The following is a 21,634-nucleotide window of genomic DNA, read 5'->3' as shown; positions in this document are numbered from 1 at the left end:
TATTTAGCTGCAGGAATCCAGTTTTCTACTGGAAGTGGTTAAATCTGTAAAACCTACAGTGTGGTAAATCTTAAAAGCAAAGTTCCTTAAAAAAAGCCTCAAACTTTCTGCCTCAAAAACTGTATTCCTGTCTCAGGAAAAAAAACAAACCCTATAGGAATAAGGACATTTAAAGTGAAATAGTTCTATGGACACCTGTAACTGTTACAGTCAGAAAAATCTGATGTAAAATAAGCCCTTATAGTTTCATGTATGTCCTTCCACTAATTTTAGTTATTTTTAAAACACTACTGTTTCTGACAAAAAAGCTAAACTTTCTTTAAAATAGTCTAAAAGGAATGGCAGTTAATTAAAATATATACCTTAAGGGAGTTTACTATACAAGAGGTCAAGGGCCTAATATGCAGCAAAAATACACAGAGAAAAATTACAACCATTTAACTTGATGTGGGTAAAGATCATTAAAATAAGTGTGGTATGTGCCTTGTTCATCAATAGCAATTTAGGGTAGCTGGTGTTCTCTCAGTGCTTAAAAGCTCTAACTAGAAAAATCTCATCTTAAATATTATTTATAAAGTTATCAGTTACTTTACATGTAAGTGTTCAATAATTAGGTTTACTTATGAAAATAAAACGTACATTGGCTGAAGTGTGGTTACAAAAGCTGTGAGAACTGAATTTCTGATTCATTACTCTTCAAAGGAGTAATGTGGAGGTCACATGGTTTGTAACTGAAATGTCAGATTTCATCTCAAGTTCCATAACTGCATTATAAAACTACTCAGAGTGAGTCAATCAAAAAAAATGTCATAAGCAAAAAGAGTTGTTCAGGCTTCAAAGCAGTATTTACTTACCTTTGCATGAATTACAAGGATGCTACTCAAAACCTGCAAAAATATGCAGGGCAGTATCTCTGCCCAACATCCAGCTGAGATGTGCTCTTGTGTGTGTGGATAATGTGTGGAATATGAACAGAGAAAGGGAAAAAAAAAGAAAATAAAGATAACAGAGTTCTGCCTCCCCCCCAGCATACAAGTAAAGGATGGTCCTTAAGTTATTTCATGTAAGAAAGAAAAGCAGCAGGAGAATACTTGACAGTTAAAAGCTGTTTGCAGAGGTGTCAAGTATCGTTGGATACCACGCTGAAGATTTCACTCTTGGCACCAGGCACTGAAAATGCAAGACCTGAGAGACAGGTGCCAAATCTAAATTACAAAAATACAATGAAATTAGTACAGGCAATTGCTGATTCACAGTGCACACTGCACAACCTTTTTGTAAAACTTAACACAAATGTCTCAATACTTACCTTCTAGATTAGAAACAGACACTTTCTTTATGGGAATGATTTCAAGCTTAACCATGTAGTTTTCATCCAGAAATCAGCTGGGTAGATCAACAGGCTCTTAATCATACAACTGTCATATGATACATATGAAACTCCTAAAAGTGTCTCTCATTTGTGTGTATCTGTGTGAATCTTTGAAGGTGGAGAAAAGGAGCTTGGTGCCACAGTAAGAAAAAACCCCCAAATCCTAAACTCCCTAGTTCTGCAGAGCCAAGAATGGATGGGTATTCAAAGAAAATATGATTATTCAGGAATATCCCTAAGCCATACATACATTTGAACAACAGTGCAGGTGAAATGGCAGCAGTCCTTTCAGGCTTTACAGCATTGTAATTATGATCGCTGGCCCAGGACGGCGTGATGGGCTCTGCCGCTGCCTCTCGAGCAGGAGCTTGGCTGTTGGCCTCAGGCTTGGCTGTGCTCACAACAGTCTTCTTCACATTCACCTCTCTTTTCTCAGGCAACTGTCTCTTTTGGTTTGAAACTGGTTTGATGCCCACCTGGGTAATTAAAAGTAGCTTGATTACTAATAATCATCAAATGTATTGCATTTCACAAACAAGCAGAGAGAGTTTACACACATGTACACCAGTTTCTTTTATAGTAAACTCCTTACTTTTATAGTGCACCATTTTAAATTACTTGATTACTCCAAAACCCAGTAATGTGAAATTCAGTTTAAGAAGCCAAAATTAATTTGACTAAAGTAAAATAAAAAAGAGGTAATTACTTGAAATAGTACTTTCTTAAAAGTCATTGCCATCTAGACAACCCTTGCAAGGAACTATCTCCATCTAGAGGCAATTATTAAGATTTTTTTTTTAACTACAGGAAAACATTTTATTATCCTTACCACAGGAAAAGGCAAGAGAATAACAACCAAAAAAGTAACAAAAAGCTCCTCTTCAGTGCAGGACATGGCAGTCTTATTTAAGTCAAAAAGCAGAGCACAGAAATAAAGCACAGTGCTCCAGGGCAACTGCTCTAGATCATGGACACAAGCTTACCTGCTGCTGAGGTTTTGGTATGCCAGGCTTTTCAGATTTTGGTTTGATCTTCTCTTTAGGTTTTGGTTTTGCATCCTTGCCAGAACTCAAGATCTTCATGGTGGCTGCAGCATGTTTGAGGATGCAGTCGTTGCTGCAGTACACGGAGTCAGGCTGGGCCACGTTGAAACAGCCGGGGCCGATGCACTTGGAAGCACCAGGAGCTTCAATTACCTTCAATACAGAGAGAAATGGAGTGAGGTCAGACTTCAAAGGGGAAACAGCCTCTGTAACATGGAGAAATGCTTACACAGCTCATGTGCAGACTCTGCAGCTCTGACCTGCACAACTGCCAACATGAGAACAACAGCTGTTCATGACATAACACAAACAACCCATACAAATATAAGAATTTCACTTCTCTAACACATTTTTTTCAGGATGTGCTGCATTTTCAAGTAGTTGGTCTGCTAGTCCTGAGATAAAGGAGGCTGGTTTCCTAAATTTTCAAATCCCTTAAGTAGACAAATGCTTTTCACTGATCCTTTACATCATGTGAGAAATGTCCTTAATAATGTAATGCTGGGTTCTCAACAGCAAGGTCTCTAAACCATCCCCATCAGCTGCTGTCCCCAGCCATGCACACATGTAAGAGGAAGCACTCAGATATCCAGGTGTACAGATTATTCTTGCTCTATAGGTTTTACCAATTTTAGTTTTATTAGTCTCCAACTTAGATTCTTATACACAACTTTCACTTGGCCTCCTACTCCTTACACGTTTATAGGTTTGTCTCTGCAATCTGAATTTTCCTCTAATTCAAAATCACTCTCCATTTATATCAATGTGTTACAAATGAAGAACTTCCTCTTCCAATGTTATGATTCAGAAAATAACACATTCCTTGAAAACAGAGTGAATTAAGTTGAATTGTAGAAATACTTGAAAGCTTTTTGGGCTCCAACCTATCACCTCTGGAAAATTACTCCTAAAAACAATACAAGATACTCCCAACTATTGTAGTTCTAAACAACCTCTTCCCATTTGCAATTACCAAAAGTAAGTTTTTCAGGAGTATTTCTAATTAAATAAATATTGTTTGCATAGTGCAATTGACTTCTCCGCAATCAAAAGTCAGTACAGAGCTTTATCTGCAGCAGCCTGATAAAACCTGGATTTGGGAATTTTCCCATTATGTACACACTTAACAGAGAAGTAAAGATAAAGAGCACTTGGTGATATTCAGGAGCAGAGCCAACACCAACAGCACTGGACTCTCAAAAACCTTTGTGTGCAAAAGTGAACAAATGTATTGGAAAATATTTTTGAGAATACTGTTTTCCACATATTTATCTCAAACCAGTAAATATTGATATATTCAGCTCAAACTGTTCTGTCTATACATTAATCTCACTGTCCTGCCACAGTCAGCTCTAAATGTCCAAGATACTGGCACTAAAATCCAGCACCTTAGGCAGAACAAAGACAAACACTGCAGCACTTGTTTTTAGTTCATGTACATTAAGCTGAAGAAGCTTCTATGCCTTTCCAATTGGATATGGAATTTTTATTACAAAATTTCAACTTCAAATATTGAAATAGTTCCAAATACATATTTTTTAGATTTAAAAAGGCAGTATAAAGAAATTCCCTATTTGCTGATAACCTAAAGCAGTATAGGACAAAAATCAGAATTTCAAAGACTAACTGGAAGTGCAGCTGGCATTTACTCCAACAGAGACTTTTTCATGTTATGTAAAAAGTTTCACTACCACTGAAAATGTCCAAAATGTTTGAGATTATTTCAAAGATAGTATAAAACAGCACAGCATTCTAGTATTTTTATTAAAAGAGTACATCACTGTTTGACTTCCAAAACAGTATTGAAAAAGGGAGAACAGCAAAAACTATTTCCTACACCTATATAAAATTTTTAAATCCCTCACTTGAAACTAAGTTTTAATTCCTATACTGATAGAATTATGGATAAACTTCTGCTAGCCAGCAGTGTTTGGTGGGCTGTTCAGCTTATGTGCAGCTTTAAAATCAAGTCAGATTTATAGTCATACAGGTCATTGTCTCCACGTACTCAGTGAAACATGAAAAATAAGAATTAAAATACTTACAGGCTGAAATATCTTTAGTTTTTTCTTTCCACTTGGATTTGCAGCTTTTTCAATCCTACCCTTGATTCCTTGGTCCTCAACTGATTTTTGTTCAATTGTTCCTATGCTTGTGAATTCTGTGCCATCCACATTTCCTTGCTCCATTTTAGCTTCCTGCTGGTCTAGTTCTGAAACAGGCTCATCCTGTCCCTGGAGAATGGTGCAGTTTGGACAGATATAGTCCTCACCATTCCTCTCCAACAATCGCCCTCGAGCCTCAGAAATACCCACGCAGTCACCATGAAACCATTCCTCACATCTATCACAACAAATCATAAACCTGAAAAAAAAAACCCACCAAGGAACAGTAAAACACTGTGAAATGAAAAGACAATTAACATTCAGTGAATATTTCAAGCAACACAACTTCAGCACCCCAATAAAGCACCAGTGCACAGTTCTGCCTCACTGGTTATTCAGTATTTGTTTATCCTCTTTTTAGTATTTGTTCTAAACTCCTTGCCAAAATTCAATATACCCAAAAGCTCATTCAAAAAATAACCACTACCATCTAATTTAATTTTTAATCACAGAAAAATTCCAAGTCCTTGCACTGTGTGTCTGCAGCTGAGCCCTTGGCCTACCTGTTGTTGTGAGGCTGACGACAAATACAGTACAGGGCATTTGGGTCGTAGATCTCAGACTCAGGTTTGCTTTTGGGCTGTTCTTCAGCTTCCTCATCCGAGGCCCCCTTTGCACCAAGGGCTGGCTTCTCCTCCTTCTGAGCCTCAAGATCTTCAGTGTCCTCCTCAGACACAACCACCTGACTTGCAATCTCAGTGCTGTCTGCAGTCTCAGGCTCCCGTTTGACAGGCAGCTCAGACTCATCCTGTTTTTCAGGTGTGACATCACCTGCTTTGGCAGGATCTTTTTCTGAGTTCCTTTTCCTCAGGTGGTTCTGCACATCCTTCAACACCAGCTGAGAAGGTTTCTGCTCAACACGTTTCTTTCTTAGCCGATTCTGCAGTTCCTTTAGTGTTAACCCATCACTGTCACTATCAGAAGTAGCATCTTCCTCTTCCTCCTCCTCCTCTTCTTCTTCCTCTTCTTCTTTTGTGGGTCTGCTTTTAGGGCTTTTCTGCTCCTTACAACTCCTGGTGCAAATCCTGCGAGTGACAGGTTTGGTATCTGGAGTGCTCTCAACACTGTCTTCAGAAGCAGTTTCAGCATCAGTGGCTGGCCCAGAGGCTGCTTCACTGGAGTCCTCCAGGGTAGTGGGAACGCTCCTCCTGCCCCTGCGCCTCACCGTGGTCAGGAACTCTTCCACCCTCTCTGTGCGCTTGGGCTGCCGCCCGCTCCTCCTGAGGTTGGTGCCTTGCTGCTGCTGCTGGGGCTGCTGCTCACTGGAGTCCACATCAGCATCTCCTGCACACTCTCTCTTGGCAATCGTGGTCCTCCGAAACCCCCAGGTTTTCCTGAACTCTTTACTTGTTGGCTTGACAGACTTTTGTTCCTCCTCATTGCTTTGCTCACCTTTATCATCCAACACTGATGCTAAAAACAAGGGAAGCGTTAATAAAGTGCTGGTGATCAATGATGTGCTTTCATAAAACCTTTTTTCAACATGTTATTTGCTTTGTGACATCTATGTACCTCTACTTCATATGATGAGCCTCCAAACAGATACAATATTTTCTTGTGAATGTAATACAACAGCAGTAGCAATTAAATACATCACTGATCACTGTGACAACACAATCCAGCTGTTCCTGTTACAAATTCTTGAGTTATTTAAAATCATTTACACACATACACACATGATGGACAAATAAGCACATTTTCAATTGCAAAGGAAGAACCCTTACCAGGAGAACTGTTTTCCATGTTGTCAGTATTAGCTTCAGACTCTAATGGAACTGTGTTTCCAGTTTGTTCCATAGTACAGGCAACACTGTTCCCACTCTGAAATGCTGAACAGAAACAAAATGTCTAAAACTCTCATTCAAAAAATATTCATAGCCCAAGTAATTGGTAAATATTCTGATTGCAGTATTAATTGTAACAAGCACTTGGATTTCAAGCCACAAATGTTCCTTTAAAGTACTAAGTTAAACATATGGCTGTGGATCCTGTACTGACATATTTTATTGAGTAGCCTTAGGATTTCTGGTATTTCTCAAAAAACAAAACAAAAAAAAAAAACAAAAAACAAACAAAAAAAAAAAAACCCAAAAAAAACCCCAAAACTCCTTCATGGTATGTATCTACCCCCTGGGGTTTGTCTGGGCAAAAACTCTGCAGCAGTTCCACTCACTTCTGTGTGGAATGAAATGTAAGAAAGATTGGTCCTTGACATGGTTGTTTACAAAAATGTTTTCAGCCTACATGATCTACCAGAATGACCCCCCCAAAAAAAACTGATTCAGCAAAGAACCTCCAACTGTCACAGACTCAGCCATGAAAGAGAGAAAGTCTGTGCTTACAACCAGATCTATTTTCTCATAAGTCTTTCCCACCTTATTAGAAGACTCTGTTATTTGAGAAGGCAGAAGCAAGTGACAAAAATAAATGTAGGATCTGTATTTTGATAAATTCAGGAATAACCTGGTTTGAATAAGAATTAAAGCTGATATATTTCCAATGAGCTGCATGCCCTGGAACATGCAGTAGTAACTGCACCTCAAAGAACAGGATAAATAAAAAGTTATTTGAAAACAAAGGACACACCCCAACTCTCCTCAAGGATGTTTCTGGGTATGTGCATCCCTGGCTGAGAATTGCAAATTTTGGAACATCAAAAGGGAACATGAGCAGAATTCCTAGATAGCAGCACTGAAGGATCAGATGCTTTTAACAGATGTACATAACACAGCTACAAGGTTTCAGAGACACCCTTCAGCAAGCTTTTCCCAGTTTTCCAGTGTTCCCTAGGAATAAATGCTTCCTTTATTTCATATACTGCATCACTTCCATCACTGTTCTGTCTTGACACAATCCCTCCTCTGCAAATCCTCTGCTTTTGGTGTTAAATGTAACACTGCTGGAACAGAAACGCTAAGGGGCAGTGCTATGGAAATAAAAATCTATGCAGATTTGTTGAAAAAATTAACACTTCAGTTGTAACTGTGAATACTATAAATGTCACTGGAAAAGCAGCAGACGTCAGAACATTAATTTAAATAGTAACTCATTACTTTTAACATTACACACAGAATAAAAAGTGAAATTTAAGCCTGTAGTACACAGGCAAAGAGCTCAAACTGTCTCAATCCAATATGAAATTCCTTTAAGTGCCCCCACTAAAAAAACACTAATGATTAATTTTTAACTTTTTTTTAGCAGCACTAAAATTATATTTGTACCAAAAATGTCACAATATAATTAAGAGAGCAAGTCAAAACAGTTAAAAGTCTACATCTTTGTTTACTCTGGAACATGAAGAAACATTCAAACCTAGAAGCAGAGGTTACCCAAATTTGAGATAGAAATTTCAGCTAAAATGAAAATAACTAAGAAAGCTCTCCAATGTCCTCTGTACCTGACACAGCATCAGAGGCTCCAATGGTTTCTCCTTGAAGGGCTGAGCCAGAGGAGGGCAGCACAGGATCAGAATCATTCAGCATCCTCCAGCCAGCACATGCTGAATTTCCTGACTCACAAGTGCCACACTGAATCTCTGAGTTGTCAGCAGGTCCAAATGCTATCAATCCTCTTTTTCCTGCTGGCTCCTGGAAAACAACAAAGGGACAAAATAAGGCGTCGATATATTTATTAACAGATCTTACTGTTGTTGAACTAAATTTGGAATTGTTTTGCTTCTATTACATTATAAAGCAAATTCCATTATTTTGTCTTCTTGACAGTTTTGCACTTGCAGAAATACACTGGAACTGGAAAAAAAAAAGTCAAAATTAAGCAATACCACCTCCCCAGTTACCAACAGCCAAGACCTCTGAAAGAAATACAAAAGATGATTACACTCTCATTATTCATTTAGATTCAATTAAGATTTCCAGAACAGTAACAAAACTGTAATGAAGAATTTAGTCCATGTGCAGAACTTAAAAGCATTCTGGCAGTGGAATTTACTAAGTGCAGTCAATGAAAAATACAGAAATGCTTTTAAATTCCACCAGCTTACAATAGGGCAGATTTACTGATTTATCCAAAATTTCAATCCAGGAGACACTGCAGCTTTGAGTGCCTAAGTTTGATCATCAGCAATGCCTGCACTAACCCAAAGAAGCCTACCAGAATACAAGAGCACTGGAAAAGAACTTGGGAGTTAAAGGAGGAGCAGCTGGACAGGATGAACTGGGCTATGACACCAGTTAGTGGAGACAAAGGAACGAAACTGAGCACAGACCCTGTGAGTCAGCACCCTGCAATGAAAGATGCAGGGCAACTGCCACAGCAGGTGTAGGACCTGACTAAAACAATAATAATTCTCTGAAAGGAATAAAAATTAGTTTTTAATACTTCAGGTGAGGAGACATACAAATTTTAAAATAGGTTAGATAATCCCTGAGACATGCCAATATATAGTCTAACTTTGATTTTTAAACAATACCTTTTTTTCCCCCCACAAATCCCTGAAGCTCCAACTCCTAAAGCATCTGTGCTCTTCAAAAACCACTTTTTACTTCCTAAGCAATCATCATCTCTAGGTGTTCTCCAATGTCACTGTCCCAAAAAATAAGGGGGAAAATACAAAACCCTCCCCAAATGCAATTTTCATCAGTGGATCACTTTATTTCATCAGCTATAAATCTCAAGATTTGCATGACTGCGGCAGAGCAGAATTAGTAAAAACAATACTAATTGTACTAACTGGAGTACAGAGCTAGACTCACATCAGTATTTCTTCTTCCCCCTGTGCCTTTCCTATAGGGGATTATGTACATTCTTTGCCTCAGTCAACCACTACCACTCCAAGAACAGGAGGAAAAATTAAACAGCAAAAAAGTACAGAACACACCAATTATAAAACCCCTGGTGCTCTATCTCATGGCTATGAATACCTGCTCTAATAGGTGTTTGGCTCCACTGCCTGACTCAGGGATTATATCCAGGGACTCTGTCACTGAGTTTTAAGTGCCTCTTTCTACAGTGTAGTTGTGTAAGAACCTTTCAATCTCCCTGTTCAGAATCTCCAACTGATCACACATCTCTCAATTTTTAAGTGATATGCCTAAAGGGAGAGGAAAGTCAGCTAATCACTTCATTTAACTCTGTATTAAGCTGTGAAACAAACTCAGTCTGTAGCACACACAAAAGGTGGCTCCTGTTTGGGTATTTACCCTGAGGAAGGAACTGTGTGCAGGGCTGTGTTCACAGGGCTGTGTTCACAGGGCTGTACCTGGGCACTCAAGGCCCTGTGTGCAACCTGCTCTTCAAATGATGTTTGAGTCACCAAGTATCACCACAACATTCCAAACCCAGAACCAGCATCAACTCTTAGGAGACACAGCTGGTTGAGCACAAAGTGCATTTTCCAGGGTCACTCACTGCCCACCCAGTGCCTCAGCTCCACAGGCTCCAGCTCTGATCTAACAGAACAGCAGCAGTAACACCTGTGACACCTGAAAACAAAGATTCTATGCCAGAATCATTCTTCTTTTTGCTATAGTAGATATTATCTAATTGCTATTACCTATATTATCACCATTACCTACAGGAAAAAATTTAATGGAACTCCAATTTTGAAATAATTCAAAATTTGAGAGATATAAATATACAGTGCACCTAAACACTGAAGTTACAGATCCCATGTTTGCTGTAAAATGCCTGGTTGTTTCTTATTACTTTTTAGTATCTCGACTTTTTCCTTTCCCATGCGGTTCAAAATATTTTTCATTAAAAAGAGGAAGTTTCACACTTACTTTACATGCACCTGCTCTTGCAGAATTGCATCTTAATATAGACTAAACTTAATTGCCTAAAAGAAGCTGAAAAATCAAGTATTATCAAAACACAAAAGGATGAAGCCTAACTCAAAACTATACTTTGCACTTCTAAGCAAATGTTCTACAAACTGCCTGCAAAAATATTTACTGCAACATATGGCAACTTTGGAATCTTCAAATACCTCTTTCTCTTCCAGATTCAGTGGGACTTTTTGTTCATTTTGTTCTGTTTGTTCTCAAGTTCAGTGTTCAACTGCAGCTGAGATACTGACAGAAATGTCAACAGAAGCAGAAAACTGGCAATCTTGTTTTAGACGAGCTGAACATCCAGGATAATTTTACTTATTTCTCCTAACACAATATATTAATCACATTTCTGAAATTGGAAGTTCCAGCTGGAAACTGAAAATTATTGTATTTCCCCTAGAGGACAATTCCCATCAGCATCATCCTGTCTTTCTATCTATGTTAGGAAACTAGATCTAATATTATGCAGAATATTAGAAAGGATATTTTGTTCCTCTGAAAAAACTGAGGCAAAAAACCTCGATAAATGATGGGGAAAAAAAGGCAAGCTAACATTAACAGACATATATTCAAAAGGCCGAGTTCCTGTTGGTATCACAGCTTCTGTGAGAAGCAATCTCCAGTGGGAAATGTCTAAGGTTTTAAGATCAACTATAAATTAATTTAGAAATACAAATCAGGAGTCGCTGCAGTAGCATGAGCATTCCAGTGAAACAGAACAGTCACTTGGCTGGAAGTAGAGCACAAAGCTGATGTACAGTAGTATCTCGAGAAAGCAGGTCCACTCAAGGAAACATTTATTTAGTTTCTTCCTCTCCCATTAGTTTTCAGGTAAAATGTTTCAAATTTTCCAAAACAAGTTAGGCACTTGATTTCATTCTGGACCTAAACTCCAGAAGCAATGGAAGCATACAGGTATTGTAACTTAGAAAAATCACAGAACTGGCACAAGCTTTTAATTTCAATTTGGTCAACTATTCTCAAGCACTAACAAATCTGAAATCACAGGGGTGCCACGCTGCAAGGGCAGAGAGCCCAGCACCCACATTCAGCAGCTGTGGATTCTCCAACTACTGCAAACCCTCGTGGTTTCCAATAAACAGACTGAAGACATTGCAGAGCAGACTCGGCAGGCAAATCAATCAGAGACTGAAAAGAGTCCCAGATTTCAAATCCTGCTACTGCAACACCTCACAACAGACACTAAAATCCTTTCCAAGAAACCTTCACTCACCAAACAACATCCCACTTGTAATCTCCCTTTCACATTCAGACAAAAACTCACCGGAAGCTCTCTCTTATCTACTGCCTTCTATTGTGAGCCAGCCCGAAGCAATCACAGGTGAAAGAGGAGAGATGATCTCTGCCAGTAACACAGAGCTGAGATATTCATGGCAGGATGGGCTGAAAACACCTGGATCTGCTGACTTCACTAAGCCCTTTTTAGGATGCTCAAGATAACATCTTCATCTGAGGTGACAGAGCAAACTAGTTCAAGAACATCAACGTTTGCCCATCTTTTTGTGTTTGTTTTTCTAGATAAAGAACGATTCAATAAATTACGACAAATTTTCATTTAGATGGGAATTTCCACTTTCATTGTTTCTCATTTCCCTGAGGAGGGGATAAAAGCTCAATGGGTTCTTTGACTGCATTAAGGTTTTGTCTTTTCTGGAGCTGATTATTTTAACTGCATTAAGAACTCCGTGCTTCAGGTAACTGGGAAGACTTCAATCTAAAGAATGATCTTGAAAGGAAGCCTAGTAATAAAACCTTTAACAGAACTAAATCCATCCCCAAAAAAGTAATTTTATTTCTTGCTTCTCTGAGGACTTGCATACAAAAAAGTCTGTCAATAGTCAGGATAAACTCTTCAGATCCCGCTTACTGGGGATTTTATTCAGTGTTTGAGGAATATGCATGAAAGACCAGTGATCTTTATTCCCTCATTCTCACATCTAGATAGCAAAAAAAGACATATTTTATTCCCTGATCTTGGATCAGCACCCTTCAACACTCAGCCAATTTGCTGTAATCTGCACCAAAGCTGGTACCTCATTAGGGATTACAGCAGCCCCTTGCACAAATACTTTAGTCCAAATGATTAATACCTGACACCTGCTCATTCTCTGATCTGCTCCTGCCTTGAGAACTCTACAGCCATGCCTGTGATTTTGAAAGATCACACACAGGTACTCACCTCTACACAAACACCCACGAAAGGAAGATTCACTCCTATTTAAGACTTGTGATAACATTTACATCTTTTAGGTTTTCAAAGTCTTCATACTGAAACTCCAGTTATAGTTTTAGATACATTAAGGAAATTCAATGGCCACACCCCAAGAACAGGAAGGAAATCTCAACAATTACAATGGCCACTGTAAGGTTCTGAATGTGAGGGCTGGTGAGAAGACACACTTTGCATCTGCAAAGAAATTCAAGGGATGATTTTATACCAGCTAGGCTTTCAAAGCAGGTATCATTCATCAGTGACCAATTTCATGTCCATGTCCTCCTAACAGAAATCCAGTCTGGCCCAGTATATAAAATACTAGCTTCAGTTAGAATGACTTATACCTGATTTTTAGATGTGTTTTTCTACAGGTTTCTTCAGAATTTGCTTCATATGCAAAGCACTTGGCTGAAACAATATCCCAGTCAGGTTTCTTAAATATCAAAGAAACCGCAGAATGTTACAAACAGGGCAGGAAAATATCCTTTCCAGGGTGATATAACAGTGATTTCAGTCCCAATTTCCACTATCTTCTGTAAATGAGTTACTGGGCTTGGCCTACAATAACCTCCTTTAAGTGTTAAAAATTCCTAATCAGCAAATACAATCACATGAGCAAAAACAAAACAGTGTGAGAACTCATAAGGATTTAATTTCTGATGCAAATAAATGTTGGCATGGCTCAGCTGATGCACTCCTACTTGGAAGACTGATCCCATTGAAAATTATTCTGCATCCCTTTTTGGCAAAGCTGACAGCTGGGAAACCTGCACCTTCTGCTAAGCAGCAGCAAAATTAATCCCTTGCATCAACAAGCACTACAAAAGCAGCCCTATGGATGCCAGTAGGGCATCACCTGCTTTGTACAGGAAGAAGCAGCTCCAGTGAGAGCAGGGACAGAAGTGCAATTCAGTGACCCCCAAGAACAGCAGGAACAGGTTCTGCCCTGGCTCTGGAGATGCCCCCTCCACCTGCTCAGCCATGAAAGGTGCAAGGACAGATCCTCTACTGGCATGGAAAGCAACAGAAAATCAGATTCCACAGCACAGCCTGTCTTTTATTTTCATGTAAAACATAGCCACTGCTTGCTAATGTAAGTGTCTTATGAAGGAAGGGAAATGTCTTCCAAACAGTTGTGAGATGGACCTTGTGACAAAGAGAGGAAATGAGAGTTGAAGAATGAGAGGTGACAGCCCTAAAGCTTAAGTCTGGATATTGTGAGACAGGAAAACTGTGGCCCTAACTCCTCCCCTGCAGTCCAAAAAAGTTACTACATCACTGCTTGACTGCTATAGCCAAGCTGCAGCTCAAGGTCAAAAGTCCAGACATTCCTGGTAAACACAAGAATTTTATGCCAGAAGTTTACATTTGACATATCATGTTAAAAATCAAGTTTGTATAAAATCACAGCATTTCAGTGCTTAGAGTTAGACCTAAAAGAATAAAACCAAAGAGAAATAACGCTACAAAACCTGTAATACTTATCCCTAAGTGCTTTGCTGGCTATCATTAAACACACTAAATTAATTCCTAGATTACAAACAAAGCCACTTCTACCTACAATACTATTACTCCCATTTTAAAAATTTAACAAGCTTTTTACATTTGCAAGATGAAGACTGACCAGTAACACAGCCATGCTCCTCAGGAAGAACCCAGCCTAATTTAAGAAACCTGTGCTCTTCTTAAAAACCACAGGAAGCATTAATTATTCTGGGCCAGTAGGAACAGCTCTTTACAGCCAAATTAAGACAAAATATCACCAAGATGTAGTTTTAAGGTGGCTTTTAGTATCAGGACAGTATCTCAATCTCTGATGTACAGAGCATGGCAGGGTATTATATTGTCAGGGATGGCACCATGGACACCTACAGTCGTCTCACAACACACCTGAGTCTACTCAGACCTGCTGCTTGTGCCCTCAGCTCCCATTGCAGAGAGGTTCTAGGACATTTCAGTGGACTCTGTGGACTGCAGACTTTCTGCCTTTTTATGTTGGGTGCTGAAAAATTCTTTCAAACATTCATGGTATGAACACTCATCCTGCCTTGGTACAGGAAAGCCTATTAAGTGCACATTCACGTGACACCACATACCAGCACACAGTGCTGATGACAATCAACTAATGAGATTTTAAATGTAAACAAACATTAACTACTTTTTTGAAATTTTCAAAGATGCAGAAGCAAGTTTTCAATCGCCTTCTAGATTTTTCCATCATGAAAAATGAGACTTAATGCATTTATAAATTTCACAAGAACAATACTTTTCAAAAGCAGAAAATAATGAAGAGTTTACCTTTAAAATAAACTTTAGAGCAAACCAATTTAACTAACAGCTTACTTTTTAAAATACAAGGAAATTGATTAATTCCAAGATTAAATAGCTTCCCTCAATAACAAGATACACTCCTCTGATGTCTGTACTTGAAATAATAAAGACATTAACCTTCCCAAATTAAAATGTCTTTAGTCACACATTATAAACCCTCTCTGCTGTGTCTGAAACTAAAACACCTTCAGGCTTTCCATGGTTTCTGTCAGGCTGCTCACTTACCTTACATAAGCCTCACAGGATGGATGGAAACCTGTGCTCACACAGCACAGCAGCCCTGCACGTTTGCAGGGAATGTGGGAGAGCTCCTGGAAGTGAGGAATTTCAGTGTGTGCAGAGCAGATTATCAGATTAGCAGCACACACACTGGGCCCAGCAGCAGATAGAGAGCAAAGACAACAGAACTGCACCAAGCAAAAGCACAGAGCAGCTCCCTGGTTTATGCCAAGCAAAACACACACACACACTCAGGTTTATTTTGATGTCTTTCAGGTTAAAACCCTCTTGCTTCAGATTGCAGCACACAAGACCTGAGCAGTCAAAGGAAGAAGGGATGGACTGCTGGGTGGGTCATGCACAGAATGAGAATGGCACCAGGCATTACAGGCAGTTTATTCTGGGCAAGTAGCAAAAAGAGCTTCTTGGAGCCAGACTGAAGTTCTCACAGTTAAATTCAGCTGAATAGCAATTTCTCATAGAAATACTCAAGGCACTTTAGCAGCAGGCCCATCAGATATCTGGCAAACACGAAGATTTCATTTAATGACAGATCCTATCTGTACTACAGATGTTGCCTGTCACAATTGCACAAGTCAGGAACATCAAGGGCTACAGCCCCTAATCAAGAGAGCTGTGCTGGCTCAAGTGCCTCACAGTGCTGTAATCAGATCTCCAAACTGCACTTTTACCTGTCTGTGTTTGCAGGGTGGGGCAGTGAGCACCACCCTGGGCAGTGGGCTCAGAGTGCAGCTGCACAGAACTCAGCTCCAGCACAGGCCCCTGCAAGCAGGAAGAGTTCATCTCAGGGGGGAGAAAGACTTGGAAAGCTCAATCAAATTCCTTGGGAGAAGAAGTTACACTGGCAAATGTAGGTAGTGTGTAGGCAGGAGAGGCTTTGCCAGCTCAGCTCTGTGTCAGCAGCTGGGGACAGAACTGTGACAACAGCACTGACAAACTCCAGTAACCCCTAACACAGGGCACTTGCAGTGTGCACACCCTGCAAGCCCATAACTGTGTTTGGGAAACAAAATTCATATTCCCTGTAGTGCTTTTGGTATTTATGAAAACATTAATATAAAGAGGGAAGTAAAGTATTACATATATGTCATTTTTATTTTCTAGTCAGAGCTCCATGGGTAGCCTAGGCAGATACTGACTTAGTAACAGACTGACATTTGGCATTTCACTACTCCTACATCATCTTCTGAAGCCTTTAGTCACATTCTTCTGAGTAAGATAATCCTATAGTCACCCTAACAATGAAAATTTAGCCCCCAAAAATCTGAGGTTTTGGGTCAGGTTTACTTTTGCTTTCAAGGTCTGAACAGCATGAACAAAAATCAGGCAACAAACAGATTTTGCCCATTAGGGAAAGCTGTGAGCAGAATAAAAGCAGTGTAGAGAGTCCTACTGTTTTGGTTTTTTTCCCTTTGATACAGATTAAGAAGCAATGAACACAATTTTAGGCAGTCAAATGCTTAGATTAAAAGCCCAAGCACAATCATCTCTTAACAAGAAACCTCCTAAAGGCTCCAGCAAAAGCCAGTTTTACAAGCCATGGTTGAAAGTTTAGTCAACAGAAGCATCAATTACAAACACTGCCAGGGTATCTTTAGCACTCCTTTTCCGTCATCTTGAATGAAAATATTTTGCAAATACATACTATATATTTGCCTAATGTTCAGTTTCTGCAACTGAACTTGATTCCTTAGCAACTGTCCAGGAAACATTGCTTAGGGAAGGCAATTCGCACCCTCTGGCATTTCTCTACCGAGGCACCAGGGAAATTAGTTCTTATCAGGGCCGTTAGGAACAATCAGCTGTAAATCCAACAGCTAAATCAGAGAATCTTAAATTTTAACTTTTCACAATCCCACAGCTTGTTTATCTTTACTAATCTATCATTTCAGATCCTACCAGTATAGCTGCTGTAAAAAACAAAATCACGTGGTTATGCAACTTTTTCCCTTATTTTATCTGTAAAAAGTGAGCTAAAATATAACCTCTGAAACTAGCTAACATTTTTATTCTTATTCCACCAAAACAGCTTCATTAAATAAAGTAAACAGAAATGAACTTCTTCCAAATTTGGTGAAACACTGATTAGAGCACGCTGATTATGTTATTAAGGATGCAGTAAACACAGTTGAGTTTCCAGTTTTGATTAGAATTTACTGGGAGAACAGGCATAATGCTCATTTAATATGTGTGTCTGAGCTGCCTAACTGGAAATTTAAGCTTTTTAACCTCACAGTCTATCAGTGCTCTTGAGACCACCGTCAATAATAACACCTGTGAAATATCAGCTTATTTCAGAAGCTGCCTTAGATAAAAACTTCCCAGCAGTGAATCCTCCAAGCATTAACTGGGAGCTGAGAACTCAGGCCTGACTGCACACACAAACAGGAATCAGCTTTGCATAAATTGGGCAAATCTTACTGCTATTAAAATCCTCTCCTTGTATCTCCTACCACTGCTCTACTACTTGTGGCACAAGAGACACAGGGCAGAAAGTGCTCCAGAGAATAAACGGTGCAGAGAGAGACAGCAGTTCTGCCAATTAAAGCCATCTAGTGTCACTCTCACCCAGCCCAGGCCCTGCCCCTACTTCCATCAGTTATGTTTTATAACTCTCAGCCCAACCCCTTTAATCCTTGCTCTTCCTCTTCCCACTAATACCTCCAGCTTAAAGTTTCAGGCAGTACAGAATTAAAATCCCACAGTCGTTAAGTTACAACTTTAACGACAATTGCTATCTTAAACCAGGAACAAGTAACGTGATCAACTGCCAGAAAAATCTTCATAGTAAAGCTGGATTAAGCAGAACAAACACTAGCTTTTGGAAGTCCACTAGACACTGAAAAAATATTTATTAAATTTTATCTACTAACCTAGACTCGATTCTATTTGAATTGCCTTAGGGACTTTTGAGGTTTTGGTGTTATTTGCTTTTTTAATTCAAAATCCATCTTTTAGTTATATGCAAACACCCTCTGAATCATGTGTGAATAGATATTAGTTTATATTATTATTTTATATTTCAACGGTTTTAAAAGCTGCAGGTATTTTTGCACTGTACATATATTTGCAAGACAGCAAAACCTTCATTTGCATACCAACGGAAAATACCCCTTAAAGAAACAACCTAAAAACTTTGTAAAAAAATTATTTAAATGCTGGTCTTGAAAACACCAATTATTTGATTTTCTAATCAATGGAGGCTGAAGGCCAACATGGGCCTTGAGTGTTTCACCCCAGTGCATTAAAACACCTTTATGTGTGACACATTTCTGGAACTGTCAAGGGAGAAAAAATTAAGGCCTAACTGAAGAGCTATTTTAAGCTTACTTCTATATTTATTCCTATAGAAAGTTCTAAATGTCAAGGAACAATAACAAGTGGCTGGCACACATAAAAGTGGAGCAGAACCCAGAATATCTACTACAATTAACACAGTACATGGTACACTTGGACAGTAACTACACATCATTTTTTCACTGACCTGCAATTAAATTGCTTAAACAGCTAGTAAATTTTGTTTGTAGAAGTAGCACCAAGACTGTTAAAGCTGAAGTAATTTGAATTACCCTTTAAACTGAGGAAAAATACACAAAAAAGCAAACAGTGGAAAAAGTTATCATAAAATGAGGCAAAATATAGTTTAATATTATTTGCCAAAGAATTTAGTTATTCGAGACTGTGATTACTAGGTATTCAAAAGACCTATTTCTGACAAAAATGTGAACTCTATTATCCAGGGAAAAAATAACCAACCAAAAAAATCCAGGGCATTTAGGAATGCTATATACATTCTTCTGAGTGTAATAAAAAGAATCAACATTTTTTTTCTCCCTGAAGTTCCTAGAATGAAAAACCATTAAAGCCCATGCAAGAAAAAGAGCACGTTACACTGTTGCAAATGATTGGGAGATAAAAACTGCAGGGTGAGCATAATACACGTTCATTTTATAACACATTGCGAGATTATAACATTCTTTCCAAATTAAAAAGGACAAGGTAAGATAATAAGATTATTAAAACCACAACTAAAACATAAGGCGTTGCTTGGAGGTATAAACTATTTAAGTGTATGAAACAAAATTTGGTTGCCACCAAATAATGTTTTTTCCAAGCAAAAAAAAAAACAGCTCCAAATTATCACCACCTCCAGGAGACAGCATTTAAGTACATCAGTACCATTTAAGCACATTCGTGCCAAGGACAGAGAATTGGCAAGGAATTTATTAAATATTTAAAACCGACCTACAATTCCTACTGTCTAAATATTCTGGTTTTTCTCCCCACAGAAGAGTCAGCAGAACACGATTAAGTTCAACTCCTCGTGTTTAACTCACCAATAAGGAGATCCCTCCTTTGCCGAGAAAACCAACACCTCTCCAAGGCAGGGAAGTTTCAGTCCCACCCGCCGGAGCCCCGGAACGATTTCGGTTGGGCTCGGTTGGGTTTCTGGGTCCCCAAGGGCGCTGCCCCGCCCCAGCCACCCCCGGCGCGGGCCCGGGGCCGCTGGTGCAGTCGGTGGTGCCGTCACGAAGCAGTTCCCGGTGTCAGCTTGGCCATGACGGCGACGGGCTCCGAGCACACCCGGCCTCTCCTCGCCTCTCCTTCCCCCCAAGATGGAGGAGCCGCCTTCAGCCCGCTCCGCCTGGGGAGCGGCCGTTCCGCTCCGGCCCCGCCGCAGCATGAGCCAAACGCTTCCTCCGGGGCCCCGCACGGAGCCGCCGCCTCCTCCAGACCGGGCCAGACCGTGCCGTGCCCGCGCCCTGCTGCTCCCCGGGGAACCCCCCCCCCCCCACACCCGAGCCACTCCGGCCGCCCGCCCGCCTCCATTTTATAGCGAACCCAAAGGTGGCCGGGCCGCCTTTCCCGCGACCCCGCTGCCGCAGCGGCGGCCCAGCTCCCACTCTCCTCCCGCCCCGGTGCTCCCCCACCCGCCTCCCGCACTCACCGCGAGCAGAGAAGGGGAGCTCTCGCCGCGGCCGCCAAAAGTCTCAGCCGCGCCGCGCCGCCATTTCCTCCTCGCTCCGCGGCAGCGCTGGGCGGGGCCGCCCCGCCCCCGCCACCATCGACACCGAGATGGCGGCAGCAGGGCCAGAGCGCCGCCCTTGGCGCGCGCCTCCCGGAGGACCCGGCGGGCGCTGGGCGGGAGAGCGGCGGCCCCGCCCCTCAGCGCCATGGCGGCCGCTCCGCGCCTCACGCGGGGCCCTCAGCGCCATGGCGGTCCTTCCTCACCCCTCTGCCCGTTCTGCGCTCCCTCAGGCCCGCTCCCGTTTCTCCGCTCGCAACCCCACGGTGATCCCGGCAACGGCAGCTTTAGCCACGGTTCGTTATGGTGGACGGGCAGAGGAGCCATGCTGCTGCTGCACAGCCACCTGCTCATAGCAGCTGTGCTCCCCACCTGTGCGCATTCCACTGGGACTTGGTTGGTTTTTCTGTTCTACTCACACTGTTTGGCAAATAGCTGCTATAATGCCTTCCTCTGACTCTGAGTTCAGAGTGCTGAGAGTGGAATGTTCTCTGAATCTGCCCATCCAACACATGGAGCCTCCACAGGAAACATCCTTGCTCAATGATTAGGCTACTAAAAAACCACTGCAGGATCCAAGCTGCTACAAATAGCTACAGAGAGTTAATTTCCATTTACACGTGGAACTCCTTCTGTTGCTATTTGGGACATTGGCACCCAGAAATATCCACTCCTGACAGACACTGAGTGATCCCAAGGGGTACAGAACACCCCCAACACCACACAGAGACTCCTGACCTGGGCACCTGAAGAGCCTTTAGACAGCTGGAGGTGCGAGGTTTGGCTCTTTTGTTACCCTATCCTGCACATTTTTCCTCATGGGTTGATTACTAAGGTTTCAGGTAGATTCCAGATAGATAAAGTGTTTACTGAGATAAGGAATGAAAACATGAGGGAAAAAAAAGCCTACCTTGAAATAATTCTACAGAATTACAGGATTCTGTCAAGTAATTAGATTACATCTTTCAGGAGTCTATTCATGAGACTTCTGATGGTAAAAGCTCAGGATAATGCTGGAAAACCTGCTATTGGCGTAGTCAGCCTCTTTCTCCAGCTGTAAAAGTGGGCAGTTTTAACACTTCACCCAGGAACACCAAGAGGTAAAAAGCCACAACAGATTCCTATGCAAAAGTACAAAACACCACAATTACAGGCAAGCAGGAATTCAGATTTTGTTCTGCAGCTACAGAGCTGCAATAAATGAAATCACATGGAGGGAAAATACCTCAAGGTTTGGTAGGTCAATCTGCAGTGTGATTTATGCTCTGGGAAAAGCTAGTAACATGCTTTTAATGGATAAATTTAGCATCTAGGGAGTGCTCAAACCCAGGAATTACACACCATCAGAGAGGGAACACACAAAACAAGGAACTGCACAGCAGCAGTGAATGGGGGATGCTTGCCACAAAGAGTCCTGCAGTGAAACAGG

The 21,634-nt window shown here is 40.7% G+C and overlaps 1 protein-coding gene across 2 annotated transcripts in view; it reads right to left on the bottom strand.

Moving 5' to 3' along the window:
• DIDO1 (death inducer-obliterator 1) overlaps positions 1-20,345 on the bottom strand; it is a 47,806-nt gene extending 27,461 nt beyond the window's left edge. Inside the window, exons 1-7 of one of the 2 annotated variants that reach the window (XM_054644610.2) lie at positions 20,128-20,345; positions 7,978-8,167; positions 6,305-6,409; positions 5,084-5,993; positions 4,461-4,779; positions 2,356-2,568; positions 1,623-1,848 (exon numbers count right to left, since the gene is read on the bottom strand). In XM_054644610.2, coding sequence (XP_054500585.2) covers positions 1,623-1,848; positions 2,356-2,568; positions 4,461-4,779; positions 5,084-5,993; positions 6,305-6,409; positions 7,978-8,062 — 1,858 coding nt within the window. In that variant the 5' untranslated portion in view covers positions 8,063-8,167; positions 20,128-20,345. The remainder of the gene's footprint in view (positions 1-1,622; positions 1,849-2,355; positions 2,569-4,460; positions 4,780-5,083; positions 5,994-6,304; positions 6,410-7,977; positions 8,168-20,127) is intronic. The other variant, XM_054644607.2, reaches the window with a different exon arrangement.
• Between the last annotated feature and the right edge of the window lie 1,289 nt (positions 20,346-21,634).

This window comes from Agelaius phoeniceus, chromosome 17 (genome assembly GCF_051311805.1).
Source record: "Agelaius phoeniceus isolate bAgePho1 chromosome 17, bAgePho1.hap1, whole genome shotgun sequence".
Classification (NCBI taxonomy): domain Eukaryota; kingdom Metazoa; phylum Chordata; class Aves; order Passeriformes; family Icteridae; genus Agelaius; species Agelaius phoeniceus.
The sequence above is the reverse complement of the archived record's forward strand: the minus strand, read 5'-3'. Positions and strand labels throughout refer to the sequence as shown.